The 22,530-nt window shown below is 42.7% G+C and overlaps 1 protein-coding gene across 4 annotated transcripts in view; it reads right to left on the bottom strand.

Annotated features, from left to right (window-relative positions):
• tbc1d8b (TBC1 domain family member 8B) overlaps nucleotides 1-15,779 on the bottom strand; it is an 88,884-nt gene extending 73,105 nt beyond the window's left edge. The window contains exons 1-2 of one of the 4 annotated variants that reach the window (XM_043705141.2): nucleotides 15,548-15,779; nucleotides 4,138-4,248 (exon numbers count right to left, since the gene is read on the bottom strand). In XM_043705141.2, coding sequence (XP_043561076.2) covers nucleotides 4,138-4,248; nucleotides 15,548-15,674 — 238 coding nt within the window. In that variant the 5' untranslated portion in view covers nucleotides 15,675-15,779. Of the gene's footprint in view, nucleotides 1-4,137; nucleotides 4,249-15,542 lie in introns of all 4 variants that reach the window. The other 3 variants (XM_043705139.2, XM_043705138.2, XM_043705140.2) reach the window with 3 other exon arrangements.
• Between the last annotated feature and the right edge of the window lie 6,751 nt (nucleotides 15,780-22,530).

The raw sequence follows: 22,530 nt of genomic DNA, 5'->3' as shown, positions 1-22,530 counted from the left end.
TAATTGACTCACACTACACTCAGATTCTACTTGATAACACTAAGATGGAAGCACTTTCATGTCTTCCCAGAACATTAAATGAGTAAACCTGAATACTAACACTACAATATTTTTTGCGCTCCCCTGCAGCTGTAAAATGTATATACAAACACAAGTACTGAACATTAACCAGAAAGCAGCTCTGAGAAGATCCGGGTAGCAACTAAATAGTAAAATGTTAGCATTTAGCTGGATAATTCAGAGGTTATTTTGGAAACCTAGTATGACAAACGAACGTGTTAAAAATACTAAATGTAGGATCTGCAGACGATACAAAGGTAGGAAGAGGGACAGGTAACATTGAGGAGGCAGGGGGGTTCGAAAAGAATTTGGACAGGTTAAGACAGTGGGCAAAGAAGTGGCAGATGGAGTACAATGTGGGAAAGTGAGGTTATGCACTTTGTAGGAAGAATAGAGACGTGGACTATTTTCTAACTGGGGAGAAAATTTAGAAATCTGAAGTGCAACGAGATTTGGGAGTTCTAGTCCAGGGTTCTCACAAGGTAAGCTTGCAGGTTGAATCAGTAGTTAAGGAGGCAAATGCAATAATGGCATTTATTTTGAGAGGACTTGAATATAAAAGCAGGGATGTACTTCCGAGGCTCCACGTGGCTCTGGTCAGACCACATTTGAAGTATTGTGCGCAGTTTTGGGCCCCATTTCTCAGGAAGGATGTACTGACCCTGATGCAGGTTCAGAGGAGATTCACAAGAATGGTCCCAGGAATGAAAAGCTTAACAAAAAGAAACATTTGAGGACTGGGGGTCTATACTCGATGGAGTTTAAAAGGATGAAGGGGGATCTAATTGAAACTTAGAATACTGAACAGCTTGTAGAGAGTAGATGTTGGGAAGATGTTTCCATTGGTAGAAGAGACTAGGACCCGAGAGACAGACTGTTAAATATCAAAGGGACCAAGGGTTACTGGGAGAAAGCCGGAGAACGGAGTTGAGAAACTTATCAGTCATGATTGAATGACGGAGCAGACTCGATGGGCTGAGTGGCCTAATTTCTGCTCCTATGTCTTATAGGACAATAAACTAAATTTTCTCAAAGTAAAAGTAGTGGAAGGATCATTTTTAAGCAGACTCAAAAATACATACTTAAGATTTGATAAAATGGCAGAATCCAGGTACAACATTCTAAACATCACTAAATCTTTTTTCTTTAGGACTTATACAATCATAATAATGGAAGTAGGTACTTGACCATTCAATAAGTTCATGGCTAATCTGGTTGGGATCTCGCCCCTACCTTCCTGCCTGATTCCCAAAAGAGTCTTCTTTCTGTTTTACGATCAAGGAAATTAATCTTACTCTGATTTTGGCCCACAATTTGTAATAAATGGAGAGTGGTGGCTCATTATTTTCAGAAAACTACGGGAGAGAGAATCAAAGGCAATGTTTCATCAGAAGAAATTCAAATCTCTATGACTCTATGTAAATTTAAACCCAAACTTCCTATCTGCGACAACAAAAAACTGTAAGCACTTCCCTCCCATTGTAGCGTCTTTGTCACTCTGCCTTTCTGCATTTACAATTGCACAGTGTACGTAAACACATCACATTGTATTTACACTCTGCTGCTAGTGATGGCATTCCTGTACTTCACTTTAGTGTAGGAGAAGGTGAGGACTGCAGATAATGGAAATCAGAGTCAAGAGTGTGCTGCTGGAAAAGCACAGCAGGTCAGGCAGCATCAGACGAGCAGGAGAATTGACATTTCGGGCATAAGCTCTTCGTCAGGAATGTGATTTTAGTGTGTCCCATACAGAAACATCTACACTACAAAAGAAATTCCTCTGGTCTTCAACTCGCTAAATTTTTTCCCCTTTTCACTTAGTCAATTACAAGAGCAAGGACAGAATGCAAAATCGATGAGAACTGAATTACTTGTGCCAACCCCAGCCCAATTATCTTAAATTAATTAACACAGCTTCACAAAGATCTTGGGTTCATGTGCAATGTCATGAAGGCATGTCGATACTAAGGAGGAGCTGCTGAATGTCTTGAAAAACATTGAGGTAGCTAAGTCCCCAGGGCGTCATGGGCTAAAATACAGGATACTGAAGGAAGCGTGGAAGAAGATTGCTGATGCCTTGACAAAGATCTTTGCATCCCCTTTAGCTATAGGTGAGGTCCCAGAAGACTGGAGAATAGCCAATCCTCTTCTTTTGGACAAGGAAGGGGAATGGGTCTGGGTGGGTTACTCTTCAGAGGGTCAGTGTGGACTCGTTGGGCCGAAGGCCCTGTTTCTACACTGTAGGGATTCTATTCTATGAAGGCGACAGGGATAATCCAGGAAATTCTCAGCCACAGACCCTTACATCAGTGGTAGGGAAATTATTGGAGAAGATTCCTAGGAACAGGATTGACTTGCATTTGGAGAATAGGCTTATTAGGGACAGTCAGCATTACTTCATGCAGGGGAGCTCTTGTCTTGCAAACTGATTGAGTTTTTGAGGAAGTGATAAAGATGATTGATGAGATTAAGGTAGTGGATGTTGTTTACATGGACCCCAGCAAGGCCTTTGACAAGGCTCCTCGTGTTAGACTGGTCCCCAGGATCAAATTACATAAAGTCTACGATTTAGATTTTAACGTACTCAAGAACGGGGTACAGAAGTACAGTGAAAAGTGTATATCACCACCATTCCTGGCAGAATTTGAGGGACAAAGGTACTTAGGTACAAAATTTTAGGTACCAAATAAAAAAAAAAGAAATGAGTTAAAACGTTCAACACTATAGATCTTCTTAGTATAAAGTAGAAAAATAAAGAAATAAAATTACAAGTTAAACAATATAGTCCTTTCTTCAACCATGGGCCTGCAGTCGCTCCACGCTGGGTTTTCCCAACGAAAGCGTGCTCTGCCCTGTGCTGGGCTGCTTTCACCCACACCAGGCTACATCCCATCCAGGCTTGCCAACTACCAGGCTTCGCCGCTGACTGCCATGTGGAATTGTGCTGAGCCCCAGCCACTGCTATACTCTAATACCATGGCTCGCGCCGAGACTGAACTCTCTCCAAAAGATAATTTAAAAAAACACTAAAATAACTAAAAACAAAACTAAAATAAGAGAAAAAAACACGATAAGAGGCTGTGAAGGTGCTTTTCTCAGAGGCTGGTGCATATATGGAAGGAGCTGCCAGAGGAAGCAATAGATGCAATTACAATTACAACATTTAAATGACATTTGGACAGATACAGGGATAGGAAATGTCTTGAGGGATATAGATCAAGCTCGGGCAAATGAGAGTAGTTTAGTTTCGGAAATCTAGATGAAAATGTTGATGATCTGATCAGTGAGTTTGATCTCATTCTCATTAAAACAAGATGGGTGCAGAAAGACAAACGGAATATTTAAAGATATTTGACTTTTAGGAAGGATGGGAAAAAAGGTAACACAGGGAAGGTGGTAGAAGAAGATTTAATGGCAAAGTTGAACAGATGCATGAACAGGCAGAGAGTGGAGGGATACAGATCATGCATAGGCAGATGGAATTAGTTTAGAATATCATTATGGTTAATACAGTCATGGTGGGCCGAAAGGCCGGTTCCTGTGTTATACTGGTCTATGTTACAGAGAATGATAATTGGAAAGATATTTCCAAGAGGCAGCATAGATACAGTGGACAGAATGGTACCTTCTCTGATGTTCTATTATACAAAGGGATACAGTACTCTTAAAATACAGGTTGTTCTGTTATAATGCACATTTCGTCAATGTGAATGCACTGTAACATGATTGATGAATTGGGAATGCTGTTTCTACAGAGCGATTTTTCTATTACATGGGGTTGCACAGGAATGCAACCATCTTATTATAGAATAACTGGCTGTAGTGAGCTTAAAAGTCTTTGGACAAAAGCACAAAGCATCCTGGGTGAAGCAGCAGCAGGACAGCATTCAAGAATAAAAACAATATTTTTTTTAAAAAAGCAAGAAAAAATACTTACAGTTTTTAGTAAGATTTAACTTTTGTGTTACTTTGCATTATGTTAATATGATTTATCAGATCATATACTAAACCTGAAATGATTGTTGATGAAAGGTGACCCTGACCTTGAATAACGTGCACAGTAATACTTTAACTTACCACAAGCAATGGACCAATAGACTTGGGATTCTGGTGTCTGATGCAGAATGCGATACGGAGCTACTTTGGAGGTTGAATCAAAAACTGTATCAAGTGTCCCTACAAGGAGGCCTGCAGAAATAACAAAAAGTCTTATCTGTACCTGAGTAATTAGCTTCTTATTCATTCAAACTAAAATGCATGTTCTGTTGTATGAGACCAGATTAGTGATTAGAGAGGAGTTAAAAGCATGGAGACAGGAGCTTTTATTTTGAAGACTTTAGCAGCTTCAGATTGCTGCAAATACTAAGCCAAGACAAACCTGGAGGAAAATGAAAATGGAGAAATACATAATTTAGCTCCACAGAGCTGCTAGACAAAGGCAAGCCCTTTGGTATTTTTTTCCATCAAGTTTTGCAGCATATCCAGAATGAAGCACAGCCAATACCTTACCCCTTGGAGTTTCTTGCACATGGTTCCCTTTGAATTTATGATAATTTTACAGGACAGTGAAATTCTACTCCACAAGTTACATGTAAGTGTGGAAAAAGCAGATGCAATAGCATTTGCAAGGCTTTGAAGAAAGAGCAAGTGATTAGTACAAACAGCTAGCTCTTTAGGGAACTAGTAAAGACATGATGGGCTCAATAGCCACTTTCTGCATTATATATTCTGTAATTCTATGAATATTCAGGGAAATCAAAAGCAAACCTGATTCTTTATCATTATTTAACAGGTTGCAATCCTTTAGGGACAGTTTAATGTTTAAAGTGAAATCTGAATGCCCAGCAATCAACAGACAGTAACATATGACAACTTCACATTTTCAGCAAAAAAAATTCTGTACAACTAAACAAAACATTTAACTTAACAACAGTTCATATTTGTTTATGCTGTGAAAGAGTCATATAGCATGGAAACAGATCCTCCAGTCCAACCAGTTCAAGCCAAACATCATTCCAAACTAAATTGGTCCCACCTGTCTCTTCCTGGCCCATATCCCTCCAAACCTTTCCTATTCATGTGCCCATCTAAATGTCTTTTAAACGTAATTATGCTCACATCCATCGCTTCCTCGTGAAGCCCATTCCACATTCAAACCATTGTGTAAAATAATTTGCCCAAGTCTTTTTTTAGATCTCTCTCTCACCTTAGTAATGTGCCCCCAGTCTTGAAATTCCCCATCTTAGGGACTACCATCAACTCCATCGTTCCCTATCATTGTTTTAGAAATTTCTATCAGGCCACCTCTCAACCTCCTACACTTCAGTGAAAAACCTCCCAGCCTTTCTTTATAACTCAAACCTTACATACCCAGCATCATCCTGGTAAATCTCTTCTGAACTCCAATCAAAGTGCATATTACAACAGTCTTGAAGGTTCATTTACTTATTTAGGGACTAACCCAAAAGGTATGCCAATGCCCTTAAGAATTTCATAACCCTTAGTGTCCCAGCAACCCTCCAAGGTAAGATTCTAAAAGGTGCTTTTTATTGCCTATGTAACCCTCATCTTTTCTTTGCAGATCTCCTGACTGGAAATGTCTCAGCAACTGCCTTCCCACAGCTTTCTGAGCAAATCCTATTTTCTTCGACCAGGCTGAGGACTACTGTAGATTTCTTCTGCTAGCTACGATCTAGAACAAATATTCCAATTGCTTCTCCCTTTCAAACTGAGACCGAGACTCACCTGCATTCCATGCAGTGAACGATGATGCTAGTATTTTCTGCTTGAAGTGCAGACCTAACTATTCCCTCCAGTTGGTTCCCTCAGTTCACTGAGGTGCAGCTCAAGGACAGCTGCAACTGTGTCTGTCCTCCAGAAAACTGAACTGTTTTTATCAGCAACACACATGGACAAAATGTAATACAGGTAAACTGAATTAAAAAAAACTTTCCACCCCCACAGTCAGTCTCGATAACAAGGCAACATCCCTGGTCTGAACAGGGATAGAGACGAGTTGTCTTGCCTTCAATATGATGCTCATTCAGGAACTCATATCGATAATTTATGCAGCTAATCATGTTTTATGATCCTTTCCACAGAATACTTAAGTCTACAAAGAAACCCCATGTTGACTACGCTGCTTTCAGCCATTGGATACTTCATAAATAATTAAAACTTTCATTCAAATCATTACAAGGGACAGTGGTTAGATTGTCTCTTATTGGAGATAGTCCTGGCCTGCATTTGTGGGGCACGAATGTTACATACCGCTTGTCAGCCCAAGTTTGGATATTGCCCATATCTCGTGTTATACGTGTATCTGAGGAGTCACAAGCCACACTTGTGACCTTATGATGGAGGGAAGGTTATTGGTGAACCAGCTAATGATATTTGGGCTTAGGACATTACCCTGGGGGACACACTTGCAGAGATGTCCTGGAGTTGAGATGATTGATCTCCAACAAACCGAACCATCTTCATATGTGCCATGAATGACTCCAGCCAGCAGAGAGTTGACCCCCGATACCAATTGATTCCAGTTTCTCAAGGGTTCCTTGATGCCACTCTCGGTTGAATACAGCCTGATGTCAAGGACTGTCACTTTCACCTCATCTCTGGAATTCAGCTCTTTTGTCCGGCTGTGCTTTTCCAGCACCAGACTCTTCAAGCTCTTTTGTCCATGTTTGAACCAATGAGGTCAGGAGTTGAGTGGCCATGGCAGAACCAAAACTGGACGCCATTGAGCAGGTTATTGCTGAGCAGGTGCTGCTTGATGACATCTTCCTTCACTTGACTGATGATCGAGAGTAGACTCATCAGGCAGGAGAATAGAACAGAATATCCTTTATTGTCACATGTACTCAAGTACAGGAGTACAGTGAAATGTTTACAATGTCGCCTCTTATGGCGCCATCTGAGGTACAAATTTTAGATACAAAAGAGGAATATAAAAGCAGTTGCATTACTTAACAGTGATTCACAGTATAACTTAGAAATATGACATTTAAATATAATAGTTAGAGTCATAGAAATGGACAGCACGGAAACAGATCTTCAGTCCAACGTGTCCATGCCGACCAGATATCCCAACCCAATCTAGTCCCACCTGCCAGCACATGGCCCATATCCCTCCAAACCCTTCCTATTCATACACCCATCCAGATGCCTTTTAAATGTTGCAATAGTACTAGCCTCCACCACTTCCTCTGGTAGCTCATTCCATACACGTACCACCCTCTGCGTGAAAACGTTGCCTTTAGGTCTCTTTTATATCTTTCCTCTCTCACCCTAAACCTATGCCCTCCAGTTCTGGATTCCCCCACCCCAGTGAAAAGACTTGGCCTATTTATCCTATCCATGCTCCTCATGATTTTATAAACCTCAACAAGGTCACCCCTCAGCCTCCGATGCTCCAGGGGAAACAGCCCCAGCCTATTCAACCTCTTCCTGTAACTCAAATCTTCCAACCTTGGCAGCATGCTTGTAAATCTTTTCTGAACTCTTACAAGTTTCACAACATCCTTCCAATAGGAAGGAGACCAGAATTGCACACAATATTCCAGCAGTGGCCTAACCAATGCCCTGTACAGCCACAATATGACCTCCTAACTCCTGTACTCAATACTCTGACCAATAAAAGAAAAGCATACCAAATGTCATCTTCACTATCGTACCTACCTGCGACTGCACCTTCAAGGAGCTATGAACCTGCACTCCAAGGTCTCTTTGTTCAGCAACACTCCCTAGGACCTTACCATTGAGTGTATACATCCTGCTAAGATTTGCTTTCCCCAAAATGCAGCACCTCACATTTATCTAGATTAAACTCCATCTGCTACCTCTCAGCCCATTGGCCCATCTGATCAAGATCCTGTTGCAATCTGAGCTAATCTTCTTCGCTGTCCACTACACCTCCAATGTTGGTGTCATCTGCAAACTTACTAACTATACCTCTTATGCTCACATCCAAATCATTTATATAAATGATGAAAGTAGTGGACCCAGCACCAATGCTTGTGGCACTCCACTGGTCACAGGCCTCCAGTCTGAAATACAACCCTCCACCACCACCCTCTGTCTCCTACCTTTGTGCCAGTTCTGTATCCACATGGCTAGTTCTCCCTGTATTCCATGAGATCTAACCTTACTAATCAATCTACCATGGGGAACCTTGTAAATGCCTTACTTAAGTCATGTCTACCACTCTGCCCTCATCAATCCTCTTTGTTACTTCTGCAAAAAACGCAATCAAGTTTGTGAGACATGATTATCCATGCACAAAAGCCATGTTGACTATCCCTAATCAGTCCTTGCCTTACCAAATACATGTATAACTTGTCCCTCAGGATTCCCTCCAACAACTTGCCCACCACCGAGGTCAGGCTCACTGGTCTATAGTTTCCTGGCTTGTCCTTACCACCTTTCTTAAACAGTGGCACCACGTTAGCCAAGCTCCAACATTACATCGCAGTAGCTCAGCGCAGGGGCTTCCACATGTGGTCTGACCGCCCATGCCAGACCCAGACCAACAACCATCCCCACTCCATTCTAAGCCTACAGATTGCTCCGCTCCGGCTCTCAGCCTCTCCAAGTTTCAGTTTTCACTGGGGCTTACTCCAACACCGGCCTCTGCTGCGGGGCTCACTCCCCCTGCACCAGCCTCTGCTCTAACGACTTGCCTCCGGGACCCTTCAGTCTGGAAATGTCTTCTCCACTCCCCTCAGGGTAAAACAATGGTTAAGAAAGAAAGAACGAAAGAACGAACGAAAGAAAAAATAGGTGGAGGAGAAAAAAATAGGTGGAGGAGAGGAGCTGGAGTGTCTTACTCTGCTGCCAGCTCGCCAGAGATAATTACCTGGGTTGGATTTATCCCGCTTTTTGCGCACAGAACATACCTGGGCAGTTTTCCACATTGCTGGACAGACACCAGTTTTATAACCGTCCTGGACGAACTTGACTTCAGACATGGCAAGTTCTGGAGCATAAATCTTCAGTACATTTACCGGAATCATGTCAGGGCCTATAGCCATTGCAATGTTCAATGCCTCCAACAATGACTGCTTTCTTGCTGAAGTGAATTAAATTGGCTAAAGACCATAGGAGGCGGCCGAGATGGATCATCTACTTGGCACTTCTGGTTGAAGATTGCTGTGAATATTTGTGGAGTCTCCTCCAGCGAGTTGTTTTAATTGCCCACCATCATTTATGACTGGGTGTCACAGGACTGCTCTAACTGATCCATTGGTCATGGGTTCTCTTTGCTCTGTCCATCACTTGCTGTTCATGCTGTTTGGCATGGGCGTTGTGTGGCACAGTGGTTAGCACTGCTGCCTCACAACGCCAGAGACCCGGGTTCAATTCCCGCCTCAGGCGACTGACTGTGTGGAGTTTGTATGTTCTCCCCGTGTCTGCGTGGGTTTCCTCCGGGTGCTCTGGTTTCCTCCCACAGTCCAAAGATGTGCAGGTCAGGTGAATTGGCCATGCTAAATTGCCCGTAGTGTTAGGTAAGGAGTAAATGTAGGGGTATGGGTGGGTTCCACTTCGGCAAGGCGGTGTGGACTTGTTGGGTCGAAGGGCCTGTTTCCACACTGTAAGTAATCTAATCTAATCTAATCTAGTCCTGTTTGGTAGCTTCAGTAGGCTGACACCTTATTTTCATGAATGTCCAATCCTGCTATGTCCTCCTGCACTCTCCACAGATCCCCTGGTTTGAGGAGATGGTTGGAGTAGAAGATGTGCCAGGCCATGAGGTTGCAGATTGTGCTGCAGTTGATGGTCCTGATGTCTTGTCTTGAGTTGCTGTCTGTTTGAAGTTCATCCTATTTAGGACAATGATAGTGCCACACAGCACAGTGAAAGGTATTCTCAATGTGAGGGCAGAACTTGGTCTCCACAATGACCACGGCACAGTCCCCTTACTAATATGTTACTTATCCATGCTACTTTACTATCTGATCTGCCTGGATTGCTCGCAAGACAAAGCTTTTCAATGTGCTTTGGTACACGTTGATAATAAATTCAATTCAATTCAGGTAAATATGATGATTTGTTAAAGATGAGATCAAGTATGGTTTGCCCTCTTGGTTTCCTCACTAGCTGTCACAGACTCAGTCTAGCAGCTATGTTCTTTAGGACCCAACCAGCTCCATCAGTTGGTGCTGCTGCCAAGCCACTCGGTGATGGACATTGAAATACTACACCCAGAGGGCATTTTGTGCCGTTGCCACCCTCAGTGCTTCCTCCATCAGCCATGGGAACATGGTACGTGCTAATTAACAGGTTTCCTTGCCCATGTATGTGAGGTCTCCCTGGACAACTCACTCCAACTGTATACCATTGTGCTGCCACCTCTTCAGGATCTGTCCTGTGGGCAGGGATGGGATGTATCCAGGGATGGTGGTGGGGTTGTCTGGGATATTGTCACTAAGGTATGATTCCATGATTACAACTACATCAGGCTGTAGTTTGACTAGTCTGTGAGACAGGTCTCCGAATTTTAGCACTAGCTCCCATAAGTTAGTAAGGAGGACTTTGCAGGGTCTATGGAGCTGTTTTTGCCTTTGCCGGTGCCTAGGTCGATGCCTGCTGGTCCTTCCAGTTTCATTTCCTTGTTGAGAATTCATAGCAAAAGGACACAACTGAATGGTGTGCAAGGCCATTGCAGAGGGCAGGTGAGAGTCAACCACATTGCTGTGGTTCTGAAGTCACACAAAGGCCAGATGGGGGCGGCAGATTTCCTTTCCCAAATCAGATGGATTTTTCCAACAACCAGTAAGGGTTTCATGGTCATCTGGAGATTCTCAATTCTAGATTTTTATTTTAGTGAATTCAAATTCCACCATCTGCCACGGTGGGATTCAAACTCGGGTCCCCAGAACATTAGCTGAGTTTCTGAATTAATAGTCTGGCAATAATACTACAAGACTATCACCTCTCCCTTTCTCCAAAATAATTAGAGACGGGAAATGAATAATAGTTTGCTGAGAGACTTGCACAGCTCCAATAAAAAAGGAAGACTAAAATAGTTTGAGTGAGAAAGGAATAGAAATTAAGGTGAACAGGATTAAAGATAAGGACGTGGAACAGAAATACTGTACAGATCAGCTGGAACAACTTGTTTCTGGGTTCTACTGCTCAAACCACTAACAGCTTTGTATATACATGTTCAGCTTACTTGACGGCAATGTGTAATGTTCAAAAGGACCAATTTTAAGAAGAATCAGAAACCTTATTGAAGAAATCCTATAGTGAGTTTAATGAAAACAGCAAAAGTCTTGCGATGTTCCTTGGGTTACACTAATAGTTTCGAGGCATTCATTTTGAAAAAGAATCTAAAGACTGCAGGGAGGAAAGCATAATGATAGGAGCCAGGTACTGGCATATATAGGGTAAATAGCAATCTGAAAGAAACATCAAGTAATAAACTGTATTTAAACAGTATTAAGACAATACATAAATAGAAGCAAGATTAATACCATTAAACCTGGTGTTCAAACACAAGCCTAAATTCCAAAAAGACCCCAGAGCCTGCCAACGTACTAACATACATTCACTTTAGCTCTGTGCAGAATCAAATTATTAACCAAGATACAAGTCTCATGGGACCCTGGAATGGACATTTGATCTAGTATACTTTAAAATGAGTAGGAAAAAAAACCCTACCTCAACTCTATTTTAACTACAGCAGTGCACAAATTTTAGCCACACAATTCTTTGCAGTATAACTGGAATGTCAACTTTTGATTTACTCAACAGATGCCACATCTACATTTCTGGGAGTGTTTTCATTAGGCCGTGTCTATTGAAACCAGATGCATTGGCATTGCACATTGCTTAGAATTCCAGAATTTTGCTTGGTTAAACAAAAGTGCACAGAAAACTGCTACAAGTTCCTCAAAACAGAACTTATTAAGAAGCTGGTCTGAAGGACATTCTTATAAAATTAATAACGAAACATATGATAATATCTCAGTCTAAAATTGTGCAGAGAGGACCCACCTGGCAGTGACGTACTAGGCTACTTTCAACAATAATCACCCTTTTGGCCTGAATGTGATTGTCAAACATGCATTGTGACCCTGCACATTAGGAATGGATTACAGCTAAGAAGGATCCAAAGATTTCACCTCACTCACAGAGCTGGATATCGTCCCTTCAATACCACCACCCTATGCCATTCTGCCTTCCCTGGAATGAAATCACAGTACATGAATCCAGTCTCCCAATGCCATGTCTCATGTTCAGATGAAACAGTGTACACTGCCCAATGAAACCTCAAAACCTGAGAATCTCAAGCTGTAAGTATTTAGTCGTGCAGTGCAGCATAAATGCTCCTGATGTAGTCACAAAACTGAATAATGATTGTGCATAAAACAGTTTGTTATTTCCATTAACTTTATTTTTGTAGAATAATGTGAATTAGGTCAAATTTAACCAAGGCAAAACAAAGCACAAAAATTTCCTTGTTAAAGCTAAAAATATTATTAGGAACAACTTGTCAAATAACTGATTACAAAATGTACCAGAATGCAGTTCTGGGATTGCTTGATGAGGAGAAGGAAAATTTTAACCACAGCATTTCTTCACGAAGGTTTAGTAAGCTAAACCACTTGTGGTCACACTTTAAAATTGTTTATTCTTTAGGGTCTGTTTGCCCAAATTACATCACCATACTCAAAATGATTAGAGCACAGGAGGCGATCACTTGAGCCATCAGATCTGCACCAATTCTCCGAATGAGCATCTCATTAACTGGCATTCTCCCTGAAAACTTGCACATTGTTCCTTTTCAGATAACAATCTTGATTCTCTCTCAAATTCTTCAATTGAACCTACCAATCGTAAACTCAGGTGCATTTCAGCCCCTAACCACTCACTGTGAGAAAAGTCTTTCTTTATGCCAATTTAGTTTCTTTTACCAATAGAAGGTTTGTATAAGGTGCCTCCCCGTGTCCCAGTTTGGTTTTAACCAACTACCTTGGGCTATTTAAGGCGTGTTCCTAAAACCTTGCTGCTATTTACACTTTTTGCATCATCATTGCTTTTGGCAGAGCAATGGTTCATGACATGGGAGAATTAACTGCAATCTCAGGAGCCTTCATGGGAGATTCTGAGATCATTCCTACTTCTGTCCTACTCACTGCCTCTCAATGTCCCTGTTTATTGGTTTTCTTGCCAATATATCTTTCCACATCCAGGAGACAGACACTGTGCCAAAATGTCTGTGAATGATTTCCTCCCAAACTCCAGCCAATGTAGGAGATGAGACATGCTGGGATTAGCTGGGAAAGATAAACCTTCACTGAGAAGCCAACTCCTGATCATTCGTTGGTTATTCTGGGGAAAATCTGATGCTTAAAGCTGCACTTTTATGGAATACAGGCTTGAAGTTAAGTGAGGAACTACTGTAATGTGAAAACATCAGGTGCAGAAACACAAGTCAGAAAGCTGGTGTTCTGGCAATACCAACATTCAGCACTGAAGCAAGGTAGGGAGCATCAGCGAGAGAGCACTGAAGCAAGGTAGGGAGCATCAGCGAGAGAGCAACTGATGCTAATTCTTACATCTTCGATGCGGTTATGATCCCAACTGATTGTCCTACAGGACAAGTCAGATCACAGAATGAAATCTAGCCTGATGTATCATATTTATTTTTAAGCTAAAGTAGTGATCAGTCACTGAAACTTATTCTGTGAGGCTGTAAAATTCAAAATGACAAAACAGAAGTTTACTGAACAAAAGACAAAAGCAGAAGAAAAAAGCCAAACTATCTAGATACAGAGCACAGTTGAGAAAAATCTTAAAGTACATAACAGAACAAAGTTTTCAATCTACTTCCTAGCCCAGCCACTTTAAGCTTAGTTAACTGATTACCGCCAAGTTTCTGTCCTGTGAACTGTGGAGCCTCCTTACATGAATATTCAAAATTGAGAGCTTAAATCTTCTCAGCTTTTAATAACTACAGAATCTGCAAGATGCAGAAACCATTCCAGAGAGGCAATGGTGTTATCCCTTGATTTGTTCATTAAAAACACTACTCCAGAAGTTTGCAGTCACACAGTAGATCACTCCCTGACTTTAAAGAAAAATCTTAATGAAAGTAACTATTACCTATATGTCAATTTTTAAAATCTGAGGGTAAGGCAAAAAGAATCAGCTGCAAATAGAAACATTTGGCAGCAATACAAACAAAGCACAGTAAAGCATGACTTGTATGGTTAATGGGAAGGTCCTGGGGAGTGCTGCTGAACAAAGAGACCTTGGAACGAGCAGTTCCAGGTAGATCCGATCGTGAAAGCGGCATTTGGTACGCTTGCTTTTATTGGTCAGTGCAATGAGCATAGGAGTTGAGAGGTCATGCTGTGCTCTATAGGACACTGGTTCGGCTGCTTTTGGAGTATCAGTGAAATTCTGGTCTCTACCCTTTAGGGAGAACGTTGTGAAATTTGAAGAGTTCAGAAAAGATTTACAAGGATGTTGCCAGGGCTGGAGTGTTTGAGCTATTGGGAGAAGCTGAATAGGCTGGAGGTATTTTCCTTGGAGCATAGGAGGCTGAGGGGTGACCTTATAGAAGTTTATAAAAACAAGAGGGGCATGATTAGCATAAACATGCAAGGTCTTTTCCCTAGGGTGGGGTGTGCAAAATGAGAGGGCATAGGTTTAGGGTGAGAGGGGAAAGATATACAAGGGACCTAAGGGGCAACGTTTTCCACACAAGACAGTGGAATGAGCTGCCAGAGGAAGTAGGGGAGTCTGGTACAATGAGGTAAAAACAATGACTGCAGATGCTGGAAACCAGATTCTGGATTAGTGGTGCTGGAAGAGCACAGCAGTTCAGGCAGCATCCAGAGTCTGGTACAATGACAACAGTTAAAAGGCATCTGGATGGCTTTGTGAAAAGGAAGAGTTTAAGAGGGATATGGGCCAAACAATGGCAAATGGGATCAAATTTATATACAGTAGGATATCTCGTCAGCATGGACGAGTTGGACTGAAGGGTAAGTTTCCACACTGTACATCACTGAGACACTAGATAATAAAAAACAATGATAAAACAATAAATAAGTTAATAAATGTCATGTGATAAAATATAACTATAAAATATAACTATAAACACAATATTAAATGTCAGGGGGTTAAATGTCAGAAACCAAGTGATGAATAATTGCCAGAAATTAATAAATATCAGAAATAAACAAATAATAATTTAAAGGCAAAGATAGCTTGCAGATAAACCAAAGAAGACGTAAAAAAGTTTCCACTGTTTTGTATTCTACTTTAACATCAACACTGAGACCTCAGCACAGGAATATCTTTCTCATGTTTTCTCTTCAGAATATAGCCGGCGGCCGGCACCCAGCCCACAATGCGGCGGCGTGCGAGCCGGCGGTCGGCACACTAGCCGCCTGCGCCTGCGTGCCGACCGGGAGCCGGCACCTTGCCCACAGTGCGCCTGCGCGCTCTCTGTCGGCACTCCTCACTTTACCCGTTAGCCCGCCGCCTCCTTCGCCGTATCCTCTGCGACGCTGCAAGACAAAGTATTTGTGTGTTTTCTCCGTCAGCCATAGCTTCAGGGCGTTCTTCAGCAGCACTTCTTCGGGTTTCAGCCACATGTTCGGCGCCCGGCTCAACAGGAGAAACGATCGCACCAAACTGTCCACGTCCGCCTCACTCCATTGCAACTGCACCTGCCGTTCTCCCCCACGTCAACAACAAACCGTCCCGCGCTTCCGGACACACTGCGACTGCGCAATCCGCCACGCCCCCTTTTGCAGTGCATGCCGGGTGTTGATGTATCCCGATGGGAGGGGTTAGCGAACTACATCTCCCAGCACGCCGCGCGCCGATCAAGGTGGGCCAAATATAAGGGCGGCAAGGCGTTGGTGCGTCATGGGGAGGCTGATGGTGCTCTTGAGCGATGCTGTTCTGAATCTTAATTAAGAGTATTTAGTGCCGAATTTACAAAGTTTAACTATTGCATTATTCAGAGAGTTATTAGTTTCATTAAAACACAGTACAGCAAGTTTCAAAAGAAGATTGCTTGATTGATTTATCATCACATGTACTGAAGTACAGTGAAAAGTTTTGTTTATGAGCAGTACATAGATGCAGAGATGTACATTGATGCAGTACTGCAAGGGTGTACAGATCAAAAAGACTTGGACAGAGACGTACAAGTTACATTGCACAGGCCGTGCGCTAGGCAAGATCAGCATTATTTGAAGCTAGACAGCCCATTCATCAGTCTAATAATGACAGGGAAGAAGCTGTTCCTGAACCTGCTGGTTTGTATATTCAAGTTTCTGCATCTTCTGCCTCATGGAAGAGGTCCTCGGAGATCATTACCAGGATGAGATGGGACTTTGATGATGTTGGCAGCCTTTCCACGGCAGCGAACCATGTAAATGGAGTCTGTGGATGGATAGTTGGCTTTCATGATGGTCTGGGCTGTGCACATAACCTTCTGTAGTTTTGTATGATCCTGGACAGAGCAATTGTTGAATCAGGTCATTATGCATCCAGACATTATGGTCTCAATGGTGCATCTGTAGACCTAAATTTCTTGAGTCGCGTGAGGAAGAAGAGGCATTTTGTGCCTTATTGACCTTTGTGTCTACGTGGCTAAGTGCAGGATAGGTTGTTAGTTATCATCACTCCAAGGAACTTGATGCTCTCTATCCTCTCAACCTCAGTCCCATTGATGTGGGAGGGTGTTCTCCTCCTTTCTTTGTGAAGTCAATAATTAGTTCTTTAATTTTACTGACATTGGAGAGAGGTTGTTCTCATTGCAACATGTCACCAAGCCCTCTTTTGGGAAGTGAAATAAATGTGGATGCTAGACATATGAAATTGTTGGTGAAACTCAGCAGATCTGGTGGCATCTATAGACGGAAAATCTGCAGAGAAAGAATCAGCTAGCACTTTCAGTCCCGTGACTGTCCTGAAGAAGGTTCTGAAGATTTGAAACATTGACTCTGTTTCTCTCTGCACAGCTGAAACCAGACCTGCTGAGTTTCTCGAGCAGTTTGTTTTTGAAACTTTTAAGAAGTGTCTCTCTGGTCTGCAAGCTCAGGGCACCAGCAAAGGCAGTGAGGAAAAAGTGTCACACCAGTGCTATGATAATCTCCAACAGAAGGGAGGTGAATTACTACTCTTTGGCATTAATCATTGAGTCACAGAAAAGAGCACAGCAGGAGACCATTCTGCCCATTACATTCATGCCTGTATTCTCTACCAGCAACTATAATCTCAACTAATCCCACCTTTATTCATTCATGGCATGTGGGTGCCCCTGGCTGGATCAATGTGAAATTGGTCATTTCTTAGTTCATTTTGAGAAGTTGATGGTGAACTGCTTCTTTGAACCACTGCAGTGCATTTGCCATATGTAGAGTCATACCACCATTCGGGAGTTCTGGGATTTTGAACCAATGACACTGAAGGAACGGCAATATATTTTCAAGTCAGGATGGTGAATGGGTTGAATGGGAACTTTCACATGATAGTATTCCCATGTAACTGCTGCCCTTGTGTTTCTAGGTGGTAGGGATTGGAGTTTGGAAAGTGCTGTCTGAGGAACCTTGATGAATTTCAGCAACCCATCTTATGGATGGTACACACTGTTGCTACGAAGTGTCAGTGATAGGATAACTGAATGTTTGTAGATGTGATGCCGGTCAAGCGGATTTCTTTGCCTTGTTGGTGTGAAGCTTCTTAATTATTGTTGGTTCTACACCAGACAAGTGGGGAGTATTCCACCATACTCTGGACTTATGCTTTATAGATGTTGGACAGGCTTTGGATAGTCAGGAGTAGAGCTAGTCGCTGCAAGGCTCCTAGCCTCCTGAGACTGCCTTGTTCCATCTAAGATTCACAGCCACTCAGATGCTCCATAACCTGCTCTTGTAACTGCAGTGTTCCTTTTCAGCTTCATTGTCACACTGGGGATCCAAGGTGATCGGCATGCCAATGCCTTTCCCAGCATCGACTTCCAGTTTCAGAAGTTACTGATATGCATGGAGCTTGGAAATCCACACAAGAGAAAAAAAGAGACAACGTAGGTTGTCATTGTTGGATCCGATATCATCAATATTGTGTAGAAACCTTACTGGACCAGTGACTAAAAGATCCGATCAGAGGCTCGAACCTAGGGATGGGCAATGAGTTCCAACCCAGCCAGCAATACTCGTAGACCATGAACAAATTAAAAAGACATTTTGCAGGAAACTATCAGGTCCACATTTCTTTCCAGGTCGTAAACTAATCTGACATTACTCCTAAGGCAAAGTCCTGAAGCTCCCTGAGCAACACTATTGTTGGAATACTATCGCTGTAAGTTCTGCAGCTCATAAAGATGACTCAATAGCACCCTCTAAAGGCAGTGAGGGAATAATAATAAATTAACCCTTCACCCACAGCATGCACATCCTGTGCGTAGATTTCTTTTAAAAATCTGTCTTTGATTTGTGGTATGAGGAAGACAAGTTTTGAGCAGGAGGGGCTTTGGAGGGGCAGAGTGTATATCAAATACTTTGGGTGGCTGACCAACCTGAACTGATCTCCAATAAAACATTAGACAAGTTGGAAGTGAACTAGGCAACACACCCGCCAATTTGAAACAAATCATTACTGAGTAATTGAGTTCATTACCACACCCATCAACCTGAATATTTGGCGTCCCATGCATTAACAACAGTTGGCATGGACAGTGGGTGTGGGTAAGAAATTTTAACCCAACTGGTCGATAGGTAGGAAGATGTTGGGGCATTCCATTTGAGGTGGAGACCACTGTGTACATTGGGGGCATTCCCCAAGATGTCACCACCACTCCAATCATTTCCACTGTGGGAAAAGATCTGCCACTCTGCCTACCCACAGCATGGCCAGTCAGAACACAGAAAATCAAGCATGTCCAAATCATACAAGGAATACCAAGAATGCTTCAGCATAGACCAAACAGGTTTACAAGAGAAACCAGACATGACCACAGATACTCTCAGACCACGGAATACACTTCTCAAGACAAACAGAATCCGATAAACACAGCTGTCCCAAAGCCTTATTGGCAGTCTCGTACCCCAGTGATACCAAAGGCACACAAAGGACATGTCAGACGGAGAGGCACCAGAATACCTCGCTCACAGGAGAGCAACAATGGAAACACCTTACTGCCAAGGAAAGGGACATTCTCACCTACCCTCGAAGAGAGCTGGAATCTCCTGATCTCATTAAGAACTGATTGATGCTGCCAAGATGCTTCATTGTATCTAGTTCAGGACATTCTTCTGATAACTGCTTTGCAATTATCACCATCGTAACTGGATTACTTGATTATCAACACCATTGTATTTTCCCTATTTTTAATTAGCATCTTTGTACAGTATTCCTATAAAAACTGGCTTGATTCTCAGTTTAGGGAAGAGAACCCTTGATCTACCGGTACAGACTGTCAGTTCTGTGTCAAAATCAACTAGGTAAAAACAATGACTGCAGATGCTGGAAACCAGATTCTGGACGACTGGTGCTGGAAGAGCACAGCCTAGTCAATTTCTCTTCCAGCGATGTCGCTTGTAATCAACAGCTTGTCAATTTAACCCAATCTGGCTTGTGTGGTCTCTGTTCAATTAGGCTCAATTCTCCGACATCCACACACTCATGGAACCCTGCACCCCTGTCTCAAGGGACCCCTTCCCCTGCATCCCACTTTCCAGGAAGCTTGGGAATGCCTGAGTCCACAATACAGTTTTAAACCCTGTGATCTTCCTTACAGATCCAGCAAGTGCCCACTACTAAGCTGTAACTGCTGAGACTGCTAGAGTTGCCAGTCAATCAGATTGACTGGCAAATGGCAAGGGCAGGACATCTTCTTCCAAAGAAGTCCAACTCACACCTGCCTAAAGCTGCCTGCAGTGAACTCTGGCTGTGGGCTAGCCTTGTTTAACAATTGTCCATATTGGACAAACTTTTTCTGGAGGAACAGGCAGTACACCTCCTTGTAGAATTCACCCGTGGAGTTAAAAAAGTTAAGAAAATCTGATCAGGTAAATAGAAGCAGTGCACTTCCTCAGTGATAAGGAAGCTAAGAATCGTAGAATTCCTACGGTGTGGAAACAGGCCCTTTGGCCCAACAAGTCCACGCTGACCCTCCAAAGAGTAACCCACCTAGACCCATTCCCCTGCACTATTATCCCATATTTACCATGGGTTTCCTCCCACAATCCAAAGATATGCAGGTTACGTGAATTGGCCATGCCAAATTGCGCATAGTGTTAGGTGCATTAGTTAGGGGTAAATATGGAGAATGGGTCTGGGTGGGTTGCTCTTCAGAGGGTCAGTGTGGACTTGTTGGGGCAAAGACCCTGTTTCCAGACTGTAGGGAATCTAATTTGGCATGGCCAGTTCACCTAACCTGCACAACTTTGGATTGTGGGAGGAAACCCACACAGACACAGGGAGAATGTGCAAATTCAACAGTCGCTCGAGGCTGGAATTGAACTTGGGTCCCTGGCACTGTGAGGCAGCAGTGCTAACTACTGAGCCACCATGCCACCCCACCACCCCAATAAGGATATATAATCTAAAATTTGAGTTGGGCTATTCAGGAGCAACATCAGCCACCACTTTACTGCAGAAGAAGATGGAAAAAATCTGAAACTCCCTTCCCCGAAAAGGCTTTAGATGCTACGGGATTATTGCAGCTTTCAAACCTGAGGTTGGAAATTTTTGTTATCCAAAATAAAATCAAACAATATGGCACAAGGAAGGAGTAGTGGGACGAGGCATTGATCAGCTCTGAAGAAGGAGTTCCATCACTTTAGTAGAAAACAACAGGTAGAATATGTAAACAGTGAGAGGTTAGGAAGTGTATGCAGGTGTCCAAAGGGATCTGGATGGTCTTTTATTCATTTGTGGGACGTGAGAATCACTGGCTGGGATAGCATTTATTGCCCGTCTCTAATTGCCCCTGAGAAGGTGATGGTGAGCTGCCTTCTTGAACCGCTGCAGTCCTTGTGCTGTAAGTTGACCTGCAAGCCCTTAGGGAGGGAATTCAATGATTTTGACCCAATGACAGTGAAGGAACAATGATATATTTCCAAGTCAGGATAATGAGTGACCTAGAGAGGAACTTGCAGGTAGTAGTGTTCTTGTGCTCCTAGACAGAAGTGATAATGGGTTCGGAAAGTGGTAACTGAGAATCTTTAGTGAAATTCTGCAGTACATCTTGTAGATAATACACACTGCTGCTTCTGAGCATCTTTGGTGGAGGGACTGGATGTTTGTGGGTGTTGTACCAATCAAGTGGGTTGCCTTGTCCTGGATGGTGACACGCATCTTGAGCGATGTTGGAGCTGCACCCCTCCAGGCAAGTGGGGAGTATTCCATCACACTCCTGACTTGTGCCTTGTAGATGGTGGACAGGCTTTGGGATTCATGGTCAGTTACTCGCCACAGTATTGCTAGTCTCTGACCTGCTTTTGTCGCCACTGTGTTTATGTGGTAAGTCCAGATGAGTTCAATGATAACCTCCAGGATGTGAATAATGGGGGATTCAGTGATGGTAACACCATTGAATGTCAAGGGGCAGTTGTTAGATTGTCCCTTATTGCAGATGGTCATAGTCTAGCATTTATGTGGCGCGAATTGTACTTGCCACATGTGAGCCTGAGTCTGGATATTGTTCAGATCTTGTAACATTCAAACACGGACTGCTTCAGTATCTGAGGAGTAGTGAATGGTGCAATCATTGGCAAACATCCCCACTTTGACTTTATGATGGACGGAAAGTCATTGATGAAGCAGTTGAAGATGGTTGGACCTAGGGCAGTACCCTGAGGAACTCCTGCAGAGATGTTCTGGACCTGAGAAGACTGATCTGCAACATCATCTTATAAAACATAGAACAGTTGCGCACAGTTAAGGCCTTTCAGCCCTTGGTGTTGTGCTGGCCTTTTATCCTACTCTAAGATCAGACTAACCTACGTACCCTTCATTGTACTATCTTCGATGTGACTATCCAGCACTTACTCAATATGGGGTAGTGAATTCTATAGATTCATGACCCTTTGAGAGAAGTGATTTCTCCCTATCTCTGTTGAAATTTGCTAAACTCTACCCTAAAACTATGAGCTATTGAGAAGGCCATTGAAGACTGAGGTGAGGGAGAATTTCTTCACGAGGAATCTTTGGAATTTCTATCCCAGGAGGCTGAGGAAATGCCAGCAATTCGCATGTTCAAGACAAAAGTCAATAGTTTCTGGATTCGAATGAAATTAAGAGATATGGAAATATATAGGAAATGGCATTGAGGAGATGATCAGTCATGATGTAGGGCAGGCTGAACGGTCTACTCCTGTTCCAGTGATCTGAGGAGCTATAATCATCTACTCGTGTTCGTCATGGATCTAATATATTCCATAATATGATGATGTATTTTCATGTTTTTATGCGAAAAGCCAGTTTAACAAATTG

This window comes from Chiloscyllium plagiosum, unplaced genomic scaffold (genome assembly GCF_037043375.1).
Source record: "Chiloscyllium plagiosum isolate Xiang-an unplaced genomic scaffold, Cpla_swu_hap1 HiC_scaffold_11, whole genome shotgun sequence".
NCBI classification, from domain to species: Eukaryota; Metazoa; Chordata; class Chondrichthyes; order Orectolobiformes; family Hemiscylliidae; genus Chiloscyllium; species Chiloscyllium plagiosum.
This window is presented reverse-complemented; position numbering and strand designations above follow the sequence as displayed.